The following is a 13,722-nucleotide window of genomic DNA, read 5'->3' on the forward strand; positions in this document are numbered from 1 at the left end:
AAGTTCTTGATTCTTCAATTTAGGATTTTGAGTTATCGAATTTTTCTACTCTTTCGAGCTAGCAGGTTGTGGCTGTGGATGGCATCCGCCAGCGGCGATCGGTGGTAGAGAGGGAGTTGGGGAAATGAGCGACAATTAAAACACATTCTTATATCAAAACGCATAATAGTTTTGTAATACCAAATTTGCACTGTTAGATCAAAAAATGGATGGTGGATATCTAGGGTTTTTGTCTAGCATTAGCTATTTGTGAATAGGGCATTACATACACAACCCTTAAAACATTACATACGACTGCACTCAGGACATTAAACAACTATCATGTGTTTTGATTTAAGCATGAGTTTTAATTGCTCAATTCATGTAATTTTAAATTGATGAGATGGATCATAACAATATTGTTTTGGTTCAGTAGACAGTAATGAGGTATCCGATCGGTTTTAATTTCATTGGAACTAAAACTCAATCAACATGTTAAATTAACGGTTTTAAAGATAAAGTTTAAAGATTACGGCAAGCAAATATCGAACTCCGCTCATGATATTTCCAACTAATCCTTTGGCGTGCTTTATATTGCTGACTTTTTAAGTTGTTAACTCTGATAACTCATCACCATAGTGTATTTTTACGATGATATTAAAATATCAACATATAATGTCAACAGTGTCTTGACATCTTTAATACAATGCGTTGATGAGTTAGCAGAGTTAGCAACTTAAAAAATTAGCAATTGATCACACCTCTCCATCCTTTATTATAACTATACATCTACACATCACATACATTTAAAAGTAGGGTCATAAAAAGGAGAATGAAAAATATACATTTAAACTTTAACTCTCAATCCTTTATTATAACTATACATCTACACATCACATACATTTAAAAGTAGGGTCGGAGAATGAAAAATATACATTTAAACTTTAACTCGGCTACTCAATCTTCTTTTTTGTCTTTTTCAGAAATTGGCTAAAGTATCTCTCACGCAATTAGCTTCTTGCAGTTGACTGCAACCTAATGGGTATTTTTAATCGAAAATGACTCATTAATTGCTACTCAAAATTATTACTGTGTGGAGATTGTTACGTTTAGTTTTGGCTGCTACTAGTTTTCCTTATATAGTAGGGACAACTGCACTTAGACGAGAAGTTGTCCAAGTTCATATCCTTACAATCTCTCTCTAAATATGCGAATAACTCAAATTGGTTTTAAATTTTGTACGGCTCTGAATTAATTTGGAATTGTTTTTTTTTTTTCTTAAAAGGCACTAAACTTATTTGATAGTTATATGGAGTAGTATCAATTTAATTATACCTGATGTAGTACTATTATTTTTATAAAATCCCCATTAGAATGTATCGACCCGTAATTGAGGAATGATGCAAATCCCAGACAAGCCCGGGACCCTCTTTCTATTACTCATGTACTCCCTCGTATGCTTTAAAACATATGCTAGTTGATTAATCATTAAAATTTCAAAGAATTTGGACATAATTTTGGGTCGAAGAAGTTAGCCTTATCCGGATTAATTACTGAATCTTCGAGTCTCCACATGGCATTGGATGAGTGGGGTGATTAATCTAAAAAATATAAGAGGAAGTGAGAAAAAGTTAGTGGTGTTTTTGCATTATTTATCTTAAAGACGCGATTGTACACTAGTCGGGTCGCCATTACAATTAATATTTTGCTAATAATTAAGCTGTTGCATTCTTTTGGTACTAAAAAATTGATCAATTTGAAGTAAACGCATTCGATGTGTTTCTGGCAAATTCAGCTATTGCAACATTGTTTTGTCGAAGGCATGGGATTCATTTACTGAAAAATTCAATTGTAGTTAGAGCGGTATATATTATATTCCCTTCGTCCCATTTTAGGAATCCCGTTTAACTATATTTGGATGTCTCATTTTTGAAGTCTCGGTTGATTTATTTCATAAATGATAGTAATAGACTTCACATTCCATTAACTTTTTTAATCAACTTTTTGGATTAAAAAATAGGACGGAGGGAGTATGAACACGGGAACTAGTGAACATTTATATTTACTCCATATGAATTGAAGAACATTAATGTATTGAGCATAAATAATTGCATTTACTTTTATTTTATATTATTCCATAATTTCGCTTTTCTAGTATTCAAACTCTGAAATTGCATTCATCCATCCCCCAAAAAAAGCATTCATTTTTAAATTTGGTGTTCCAAAGGGTCGGGTTTGAACTTATCCATGAACATAATAAATTGGTAAATTCTCCTAAATAGTATATTAAGGAGATGTTCGGTTGACAAAACTAAATCTCATGATTAAATATGTATCATGTTTGATTTATAAGATTGACCCCCACAACTTAATCCTAGATGGATAGTCTCATGATTATTAGTCATAGTTTCACCCCTCCAACTAAAATAATCTCACAACTTAATTCTAGATGGATAGTCTCATGATAATTAATCATGACAACCGAACGCCACCTAAGTGTTTGTTTGGTAGCCTAAGTGATTATTTGGTAGATAAAATAAGGTACATGATAGGCCATCAAAGCCCACCTCAATTCGCTAATGCCCGGAGTGAATTAGTTGAAAACAGTGAATTCTTTAACAACCCAAAAAAATGAGATAGTATATCCTTATCTTAAAATTCATTATAATTAATTATCTTGTGCTAATTGAACAATATGCGCTAAGAAAAACAGAGGAGAGAAGAAAGAAGGATAAATGATAAAAAAAAGTTAAATGGATTGAGCAGAGAGAATAGCAGGTAGAGAAAGTTGTCCAAAATAGTCTTTCATGCCTGAAGAGTACTGGACAAAAATATTACCACTAGAAAATGCAATTAATGTCGTTTTTTAATAATACTCTTTCCGTCCCATTATAAGTGATTAACATTCCATTTTTGGTTGCCCTATTACAAGTGATTAATTACCTTTTTTAACAGAAAAATAAAACTTAAAACTTAAAGAAATACATCACTTATGATGGGACGGAGGTAGAGTATTACATCACGAAACATGTGAAAATATATATATTTTTAAAATACAAGAATCGTAAATGTACAAGTGACAAAATATTGGGACTAAATTTAAAGTTCTTTTTATATATACTACTACTGTATTTTACAAACTTTTTGATGATATTTGAAGTTAAATAAATTTGATTTTTGTTTAAATGGTGCATTTTAATTAGTTGTGATGAGGCGATATTATGAAACTGTTTTTGGTTTACGGAACGTTCGAATCAATGCAATTGGCATATGAGTGAACTATTTATCAGGGATAAGGGAAAAAAAAATAGTACTCTTTTCATCCCAAATTAAGAAATGAAGATAGTAACTTTTTAGTATAGAATTTAAGAAAATAATAGTATTTAATTAGTTAAATAAAAAGGGATAAAATAGATAAACAGATAATATAATAAAAAAAGAAAGTAAATAATTGAAAGAGAATGAAATAGAAAAAAGAATGTAGTAAGAGAAAATAAAAATATATAATTTTTATTAATAGAATATATAAAAAATATACAACTCAATTAACTTGGGATAGATGGACTAATAATTAGTGGAGTAGTATTACTTATTGAACTATAATTAGCAAAATGACTAAAATTGAACAAAATTACTACTCCCTCGTGTCCATCATTAGGAGTCCCAACTTTTTAGCGGTACGAGTTTTGAAAAATATTAAGGTAAGTGGATGAAAAAAAGTTAGTGAAATGTAGGTCCCACACTCCTACTTGTATATATTAGTTTTAAATAAAATGTGAGTGGAATGAGTTAGAAGAATGTGAGACTCCTGTTCGCGGATGAACTAAAATGAAAAAATGAAACTCCTATTCGCGAACGGATGGAGTATATGATAGTATAAAATAACAATTCCTAATAATCAATCATAAACTAAGGAATGAAGTCAAATGCTAATACATCTAATTCTAATTGGTTATAATCAATTCTAATTATAAAATAATAACTTCTCAATTAAATAAAATACAAAAAAAAAAAATCAAGGAAAAATTGGAGTACTAAAAATATTGAAAAAGGAAAATATTTGCAATAATTAAAATATATGTATGGCTCCGTGCTCAATTATCAACACATGCTACTAATTTGGATGAGATAGTGAACCTGGTCAGATTTCGTGCTTTCGGTACATTGGCTTCCACTCTTAGAAGCTCAACAAATGACTTTCCCGTGGACGTATCACCACATCTACCCATTATATATATATATCGACAACATGTCTTCATCCTTACCATTAGCTTACTCCATTGTTGTATCATAATCACCACATCTATCTCTCTATAAAGGCGTAAATTGTGGGAAATCAGAATCTCGGAGATGGTGAATATTCCGGTGAGGTTCAAAAGGGTTGCGGCGGCCTTCGACGAGATGTCGAGAGATAGGTCGTTCGAGAGCAGCGGCAGCGAGCATTCGGCCGATTTGTCCGATCTCGTCAACTCCTTCTTTGAGAGGGAGATTAGGGAGCAGAGAATAATAGTAGGTGGAGATGGCGATGGCGATGGAGGCGGAGATGATGAGATTGGGATCGATGAAGATGACGATGAATCCGGGAGTAACTCGCACGACTCCAGAATTCATGATTCTTTGAGAAAAATATTTGATCTCGGCGACGGACGAAGCATTTCAACTGCGGTGGAGAAGGCGTTGGAGGTTGTTGGCGATAATGATTCATCGCCGGAATTCAAGCGGCGGCTAATGGCCCGGCTGCGGAGTAGTGGCTTTGATGCCGGTGAGTCTTTTTAATATTAGCCTTGTTGATGCCACTTGATTTTAGTATCATATCAATGTAGGTCCAACTTTATGCGAATTTATTCAATTCTTCATAGTATTATAATTGGCCAATGCTCCTACTTGATAATATTAAATCATAAGAACATTTCATCTATTAAAACTTTTTCAAGAATTAATGATGCAATATAGTCTAATCTTTCCATTAAATTTCTCATTTTGTCACTTTATAGTATGTCCCAACACATACTACTTCATAAAAAAGTGGAATCCAAATTTTTCTAATCAAATTTTCATAGTGTTTGAAACTCATGTTGATCTCAAATGTAACAGTACAGATGGAGATAGTAAACTAGTATAGTTTTATGCAATGTATGTTGGAATATAACATGAAAATGGTAAAACAGGCATTTGCAAATCCAAGTGGGAGAAGAGCGGAAGCAGCCCATCGGGGAATTACGAGTACATAGACGTGAACGCTGGTGGCATCCGCTACATTGTCGAAGTTTCATTGGCCGAGAAGTTCATAATCGCGCGTCCAACAACCGCCTATGCTGCAATGCTGGACGAATTTCCGGCGATCTTTGTGGGAAAGCCTGAGGAGATGAAGCAATTGGTGAGACAAATGTCGAAGGCGATTAGGAAGTCATTAAAGAGCGTGGGGCTGAACGTGCCGCCGTGGAGGCGCCTGAGCTACATGCAGGCAAAGTGGTTTGGCTCGTATAAACGAACCACTAATGAAATTTCAAGGGCGGAGGCGTTCAAGGATTTGGGTGGGAAAAGGTTGGTTGGTTTTGCGACGGCAGCGGCGCCGGATTTGTCTTTCTGCAGAAAGGATTTTGCAGCCAAACACGGCGTTAGAGTTGGGAATTTGGCTGCGGTTTTAAACAATCATGAAATGCTGCTATAAATTTTTCATGCAAAGCCTAGTTAATTGTATTTATTGATTTGGGCAATGATAGTGTATATATCTCCCCATTTTGATTCAAGCAGTATCAGATTGTATTTTTTTTTTTGTTTTTTTTTGTAAAAATGTTGTTGAGATTGTATATGGAAGTAACAAGGAAAAATCAATAAGTATCATGAAATTTCATTTTTGCGATTCTATAAGAGGTGATTGAGTGAGGGAGGGAGTATATGAATAAATGGCTTCAATTATATTGAATCTTCAGCCAATAATTGCATATGTACCGCGAAGGTGTGGACACCGTGAGCTTCGTGACCGATGGAAGGCGCCTAGGAGTGTAAATTCGGGTACCCGTGGGTACCCAATCCCGAAAATTCGGGTACCCGAACCCGAAATCTCAAAAATATCATATCCAATATCCGACCCGTATGTGAATTCGGGTACTCTAATACCCGATGCGGGTATCCGAACGCAACTATTCGGGTACACATAAACCCGGAATTATTATATTTAAAATTTATTCTTTTATAATAAATTAAATTGTGATGAGAATATAAATTATTAAAAATTACACAATATTTATACTATTTATTGACTATAATTCTATATTACATAAAATAGACACTACTTAATTTTAAAATTAATTTTTTTTTGGTATAAATTGAAACATAAAAGAGATTAAAATAATTTTTTAAGACATTAAATGAACATGTAAATAAAAAGGAGAAAGCATAACTAATTAATTATATATTTTCAAAAGATAACAAGTAAGAACATAGATAATGCAACATGGACCGTACAAGAATGTAAAGAAGAGAGCAAACGGCCAAAAGAGAGCAGCAGCAATGGCGTGAAGGAAACTTGAAAAAGTGAGGCACACGAAAAATTTATAAATCTACATGTGATTAAATAAAGTTGCCCTAAATTTACCCTATGGGCCATAGGCCTTATACTAAATAAAAATATTTATCACAAATGCATAATTAATCGGGTTTAATACGGTATTATTTGGGTACCCTAATACAGGTTTCAGGTACCCTAAACCCGAAAAATCCTAACATTAACTACCCAAACCCGTACCCGAACCCATAATTTCGAGTTTCGGGTACCCAAAACCCGTTGGGTATTGGGACTGGATCGGGAATACCCGAAACCCGCGGATTAAATTTTCAAGCCTATTAGGCGCCCCCTCTGATTCCACATATCTCCGCCTGAGTACTCGCGAATTTAGAAAATAAATTTTCATAATATTTGATTACCATTTTTTAAAACGAATTTAAGATTTATAGCTTTTCCTCATTACAATAAAATAAATTTTCAATTTGAAGTTACTACAATAAAATAAAAAATCAATATGTCAAAAAATTCCCAACTTGACAACATGACTAATTTACAGAGTACTGTTGTGATCTACTATTATTTTTACTCTCTTATCTACTTAATTCATTATTATTAATTCTTCTATAGTAGTACTATATATTTTAGGCACATACACGCAAAAATTATATTTTTCTCATATTTTAATATAAGTATATCCCAATAGTAATACAATCTCCGTCCCTAAAAAACATGAACATTTGATTCCGCACGATTTTTAATATATAATTAGAAAAATAAGAGACAGATGGAAGAAAAAAATTTTAAAATATTATTTTCTTAAATTAGAAAGCTTATATCTTTAAGAACAAACTAAAAAGGAAATAGTTCAGGAAGGAAGAAGTAGCGTATTAAATGGATATGTTACGTGGGATTATACATTATAGTTTGGTTCTTTTCAATAAAGAAGCTGAATGAGGAGGCAGAAAACGCTGTTTACTCAAACGTTTTACCTGAAGGCAGAAAACGTAGACGTGATAGAAAGGTAGTATAAGACGGCGCGGCAATGAAATGAAACGTACGCTGGCCAAGTCTATTGCGATCTTGGGTCGTCATTATCAATCAGCAAAGCCCGCTTCCGATCAGGCCCGAACCCATGGCCCGTAGCTTCGTACTGTGGCTGCACGGCCTGGGCGATTCGGGCCCCGCCAACGAACCTATCAAGACCTTCTTCACTTCTGCCGTCTTCGCCAACACCAAGTGGTCCTTCCCTTCTGCCCCTAACAATCCTGTCACCTGCAACTGTAAGTCTACATTATTTTTCTATCGCTTTGCCAATTTGTGAATCCAGACTTTCTGAATTTGTTCAGCTGCTTGCCAATTAGTCGGAAACGAGAGCAATGTGGTGTTTGTGTTACCAACTTGAATCTTTACTGTGGGGTTTATGAGATTAGGGTTTTTTTCTGTATTTTTTGTTACAGTAGAGTATTTTGAACTAGCCTTAATTATTTAATAATCGAGTCAATATCATTACTAAATTTTCTTTTCCAGCTCACTTAATTACTACTCCACTACTATAAAGTATAGACCATGGTGCTCACTGAGATTCTTGGGGGTGGTTATCAGTATTGAAATATTTTTCAGTTATTTGCTGAGATAACTGCAAAAGTTCAATTTTTCAACGTTTATTGGGAAATCGGAAGATCAGTATATATTGCTAGTTGAACTTTCAAAACCCTGCGCCTGGTTGATTGTGAAAAATAGGCAACTGAAAAGGGATAAAGATTAGCTCTTTCTGGGGAAAATTATAAATTAATAGCTCTTTGATTACATTTGGTTTGAACTTTGAATGATTGGGGAGTGAAAATATCATTTTATCATGACTTTGGAATGTAGACTTTCATTCTATTCGGCTGACTTTGATAGTTATGTGTACAGTAAATTTCATACCTTTATGGTATATTTGAGCATTTTCGTTAATTAATAATTATGTGGTTTTTAATTTGAGGAGGCATAATTCATTTGGGATCTTACCTGTAATTCAGTTCTGAAATTTATATTTCTAAAACCAAAACATCATGTGAAGTTTCTAATGTCGGGAGCTTGATAGTCTAAAGTATTGGAAACCTGCCCGTTGTCTTCCTGTAATACTTGTTTGTCCTAGGTCCAATATTAATACTGATCCTATAAAAAGGAAACCAACTCTACTGCCTCTGCTTTCCTCCCTTGTTGATTATTATCTGTCTTCTCTTCAGTTTCCCTAACCTTCTTGTTAGTAACAGGTAATCAAGTTTTTTGCTATCTCTTTTATGAATTTCTACTGTACTAATTTTGTGCGGTGTAGTTTACTGAGAAGCATTTTGTGGAAGCGAGCTTACTGTAGGTGCAGATCGCTTGATAGTGGTTGTCTTATATCTCCGGATGCAATTGGATTACTTCCTTTGATGCATCCTTTACCATATGTTTAAATTAATCTTTTCTTGTAGATGGTTCCGTGATGCCTTCATGGTTTGACATTCACGAAATACCAGTGACAGCTGTGAGTTCTGCCCCTACTTATTCTGTTTAATTTTATGCTTGCATATTTTCTTATGTTCAAGTTGTATCAAATTGAGCCTAACGAGCTGTTCTCCATGCCCATCAATGAAATGTGTTGAAGTGTCTACATGAAGCATTACAGTTGTTTGAATGTCTGATCTGTGAAAACGTTGTTCACTCACTGTCACCACCCACATAGTGAACTCGATAATTGCTCATAAATGAAATTTACACAGTACTTGACCAGTTACCATTATTCTGTATGTTACATTATCTGATGTGAGTTTAGATCGCATAACAGGATTCTCCTCAAGATGAAGGCGATGTGCTGAAGGCAGTTCAAAAAGTCCATGACATGATAGACAAAGAGATGCAGCAGGAACCAATCCTAATAATGTCTTTGTATGTGGGTTCAGTCAAGGAGGTGGTTTTCTTGTTCCTTCAAGTAATCTATATATTGTAAATGAAGTGGTATCTATTTGTTTTTAATCCTTTGGGTAACAGAAGAAATATGATCTTTTAGGTGCTTTAACGTTGGCAAGCATTCTGCTCTACCCGAAAACTCTTGGTGGAGGTGCCGTGTTTAGTGGTTGGGTCCCATTTAACTCTTCAATTTTACAAAGGGTTACAGAAGATGCAAAGAAGGTCATTTCCACCCCTCCTACCTGCATTTCTCAGCTCATTTGCTGGACCTCCCTGTTCTTAGTCATGTTTTACAACGTTAAAACCTTGAAATTTGAAGGGATAGAAAAGAGTTGGATTGTGCAGACAACGTTTGATAAGTTATATGGATTATGCAGGTTATATTTAATTTCCAGAAGGTCTAAAACACTAGAAAATTTCAGACTAACATCAATTCTAAAACGATCTATTATTGCGGGCTGAATTATTTGTTCACAAACATTGACACTGTCTTGTTAACTGCCATTTAATCAATATACCTGGTTGCATGTTTTTCAATTTATGTCAAACCTAGCGTGTAGAGGTGCCTTACTGTAATTCAATGTTATTTTGATATAAAGAATCCATCATCTAATTGAGAAAAATGCATACAGACGCCTATCCTGTGGTCCCATGGCATTGCTGATAGAACTGTACTATTCGAAGCTGGACAAGCTGGTCCTCCCTTTCTCGAAAGAGCTGGCATAAGCTGTGAATTTAAGGTATTACCATTCTCCTTTCTATATAACTGATTGCAAGTAAAAACAAGAAGCCATCTTAGTTATATAGATTGAGTGTTAATTGGTGGTATTTGCTTCAGGCCTACCCTGCTCTCGGCTCCACAGTTCGTCCTGAAGTCGGACATACTTGAACATACTAACAGGTTATGAAGAAACAAGATTGGTCCATATTTGAAAATAAATAAATGAAAATTTGAAAACGTTGTGATAGGAACATCAGCCTTGTGAATTGTCAATCATTGACACATCTTTGCTAGTACGCTAGCGTAAGCAATATGATTGACGTGAGGAAATGAAAATTGAGACATTTCTTGACACATCGTAGAGTGGTCTCCATAAAACTACAAAAAAGAGGATTTGTGATTTCAAAACTGCATCACAGTATAGATTTAAATAATCTTATTTGGAGGCAACTAACTTTATGCATAAAAGTTTGTTTATCAATGGATAATAGTAATAAATTACTTTTTCCGTCACAATTTTTCATTTCGGTCCGTCCCACATAATGTCCCATTTAACTTTTACCATTTTTGGTAATGGACCTCATATTCTACTAACTCATTCCTACTCACATTTTATTATAAAACTATTTTAAAAGTAGGACTCACATCCCACCAACTTTTTCAACCCACTTTTTATTACAATTATTAAAACTCGTGCTCGATCAAAGTGACCCGAATTATCCGGGACTAACTCATGATTGCTTGACCATAAATCCCATAGCAAAAACTTGCATTCAAAAAATATGTATGGCCCGAAATAAGGTTGGGCCTGAGGAGGCCCAAAATCCGATGCAGAGATGTTGCGGTGAAACAGACAGAGAGTGATAATTTCTGTAAAGTGGATATGAGTAAGAGATTCGGTGCGGGCCCGCTGCTCTCTAACCAATCATATCTCATCCTTTACACGACACCACTGTTCACCAACTCATGCGTCGCACCTGATCCCTCCCCACCACGCTCTAAAAACCTAGAACAACAACACTGCTTATTTATTTACTGTATTTATTTCTCTCCATTTCTGTCTCTCATACGGATTGAATTTGATTGCTGATGAAGAAGCTTTACAAGAAGAGCACGGTGCATCCGACGCCGTCTGTTGTTTCAGAGCACCTCCTCTCGTTTTTGCCGGCGGCGATATTGGCTCTGACCGCCGCTCTATCTCCGGCCGAGAGGGAAGTCCTCGCCTACCTCATTTCCCGACGCAAGTCCACGCCGGCGCCGGGCGATGACCACGCGGCGTGCTTCAACTGCAACTGCTTCCGCTGCTACATGAGCTATTGGGCCAAGTGGGATTCGTCGCCCAACCGCCAGCTCATACACGAGGCCATCGACGCCTTCGAAGAGAAGGAGAGCCGGAAAGACAAGACCAAAAAGGAGAGGAGGAAGGGCAAAAGCGTCAAACTCCCTATCTTGAATGAGCCCACGCATTCCGAACCGACTTTGACCGATGTTGATTTCTGTTTCGTTGACTCACACACGGCGGTGGAGAGCGGCGGCGGTGGAGGCGAGCAGGAGGAAGAGGAGGAGGAGATTGTCATCACGGAGGAGGAATTCGACAAGGGTTCAGTGAGGAGGTTTGTGAGTTTTGTTGGAGATAGGATATGGAGGGTTTGGGGTTAATTTTTTTTTTTTTTTTTTTTGAAACACTAATTTCAACGCTTGGTTTGAGTTTGTTGATGCTTTTGATTTAGCAATCAATTCTGTTTTTGGCCTGTGTAGGTGTAGCACTTCATCAGTTCATCCTCATCTGCAATGTAAATTAATATCATTAGCCTTACCTTAATTAATGCCTCTCTTTAATAAATGTTCAGATTGAAATTTGCAATGCTTTTCTATTTTTGGTTCCCAATTTTCATCCAATCCACATATCGTCTTCTTGGTTACTGAGGTGTGGGTGGTTGGAATTATGGTGGGGTTAGCCCTTTTTTGGAATTATTATCAAGTTGAGTGACATATTCTTGTTGCCTTCTCGCTATCATCTCTGATACTCTTTGTTTTCTCCTCATTCATTATTTTCATTTTTTGTACCTTTTCGATCACCTCTTTTCCCCCTTTGCAATACATTTGCTTTCAGCTTTACGAAAATTGTTTGATTTCTTGGTAGGAAATAGTGCGAGAAATTAGAACTATATTCAAATAATTAGGATTCGACAGCTCAATTTGAGGAAAAGGGTAGCTTGTTTTGTGGCAGTGGCAGGGTTGCAAAATATGGAAATGTCCTTTACTTTTCCACATTAAGTGTGGTCTGCCAAAGTTCGTTGCGAAAACAGAGGCCAAAGATTAGGCGGATAATCTCGTTTCATTTCATAGATATGTATAATCATTAAATATGATCTTGATTTTGTTTTCTTTTGTTATTCAACGGAATTCAATTAATTTTGTGATTTGAATCTAATTGAAAAAATAAATGAGTTTAAGGTTGATTTATAGTGGGAAATGGGAATTTTTCAGTGGTTATTTTTATGAAAACGACGAAAAGACGTGCATTGAGCCTCTAACCTGCAACCAAGAAGGGTTACACTGTAAAGCAAAAGGTTGTCTATTCTTTGTGTATAAATTTCGTCTAAATAAATTGCAACTTTCTTTTGTGCACTAGATTATTTTTCTTTGTTTTAGTTTTTCGCAATTTGTAATTATTGGATTGAGATGGAATTCTGGGGCGAAATATAATAATACTATAGAATCTTTTGGTTGAATTTGCGTATCCTTAAGCTAAAAGAAGAATTTTGTATTTCGGAGTGGCAGTTTAATAATTCTTGGAACCTTTAATAGTATAGGTTTTATAAGGTACATTATTTATTCTTAAACTAACGTGTCAAATTATTGGGCATGATAAGATTCTTGAACATTTATACTGCCAATAATAGCATTTTTTTAATTATTGATGAGGTTACCAATTTTCTTTTAAAAAAAGGAATCTTTTAACCATGATCAAAAATTTGAGATGCAAGCATATCTCTAATTTGATTACAATACCAATTACCAAGAGCGAGAGTAAGATAAGAAAGTGAGTCGGTGTATTAAATTTGGTGAAATTAAGTTAGTTTCGATGTCAACCACGGTTATCAGATTTTTCCAGTATAATTCAATTATTCTATTGTATCGACTGCAAATTAATTAAACAGAAGCAAAGTTTACACGTAGCAGACTACAGATTTTTTTTTTTTTTTTGTGGGGGTGGGGGGGATGATCTTCTATTATGTACTATCACAATATGTGATGTTGTAAACTAAACGTGCAGTTTAAATGCCAATTAATGTCTTATCTCTTCTTTCACTCTATATATATTTAGTTTGTGTGCAATTGGGCATTTACTTCATAAATTACAATTATATGGAGTAGTAATTAATTATACATAGAAAATAATACTATGAGTTGCCTATTTTAGTTACACATCAACCAATTATAAACCATTATGATCTATATTTACATTATCAGTTTTTTTGCAAATTTAGTCAACACGCCAACATCGATTATATTTGGATTAATTATAGTTTGTATCTCACCCAACCTTTTATAATATCGATTTTAAACTTAC

At 35.0% G+C, this 13,722-nt stretch overlaps 3 protein-coding genes across 3 annotated transcripts; all 3 read left to right on the plus strand.

The window, feature by feature from the left end:
• The first annotated feature begins 4,296 nt into the window (after positions 1–4,296).
• On the plus strand, positions 4,297–5,797 carry LOC125186334. The gene is made up of 2 exons (XM_048082684.1): positions 4,297–4,741; positions 5,148–5,797. Exons 1-2 carry the CDS (start codon positions 4,330–4,332, stop codon positions 5,648–5,650), a joined length of 915 nt encoding a protein of 304 aa, XP_047938641.1. The 5' UTR covers positions 4,297–4,329; the 3' UTR covers positions 5,651–5,797.
• Positions 5,798–7,465: 1,668 nt separating this feature from the next.
• LOC125187358 (probable carboxylesterase SOBER1-like) lies at positions 7,466–10,501 on the plus strand. Its single transcript, XM_048083941.1, is given in 7 exon segments — positions 7,466–7,767; positions 8,950–9,002; positions 9,303–9,369; positions 9,372–9,425; positions 9,525–9,646; positions 10,057–10,164; positions 10,263–10,501. Coding segments are annotated over 7 exon segments (603 nt in total). The 5' UTR covers positions 7,466–7,619; the 3' UTR covers positions 10,314–10,501.
• A 358-nt stretch (positions 10,502–10,859) lies between these two features.
• LOC125187344 lies at positions 10,860–12,533 on the plus strand. Its single transcript, XM_048083916.1, has 2 exons — positions 10,860–11,758; positions 12,321–12,533. The coding sequence occupies exons 1-2, from the start codon at positions 11,235–11,237 to the stop codon at positions 12,322–12,324; spliced, it is 528 nt and encodes a 175-aa protein (XP_047939873.1). The 5' UTR covers positions 10,860–11,234; the 3' UTR covers positions 12,325–12,533.
• Positions 12,534–13,722: the final 1,189 nt, after the last annotated feature.

This window comes from Salvia hispanica, chromosome 5 (assembly GCF_023119035.1).
Source record: "Salvia hispanica cultivar TCC Black 2014 chromosome 5, UniMelb_Shisp_WGS_1.0, whole genome shotgun sequence".
In the NCBI taxonomy this organism is placed as follows: domain Eukaryota; kingdom Viridiplantae; phylum Streptophyta; class Magnoliopsida; order Lamiales; family Lamiaceae; genus Salvia; species Salvia hispanica.

Bases quoted from the DNA above. Each gene is read 5' to 3' on its own strand.
- LOC125187344 (XM_048083916.1), top strand. From the start codon at position 11,235: ATGAAGAAGCTTTACAAGAAGAGCACGGTGCATCCGACGCCGTCTGTT.
- LOC125186334 (XM_048082684.1), top strand. From the start codon at position 4,330: ATGGTGAATATTCCGGTGAGGTTCAAAAGGGTTGCGGCGGCCTTCGAC. The intron at 4,742-5,147 runs GTGAGTCTTTTT...ATGGTAAAACAG, and splicing joins GAGTAGTGGCTTTGATGCCG to GCATTTGCAAATCCAAGTGG.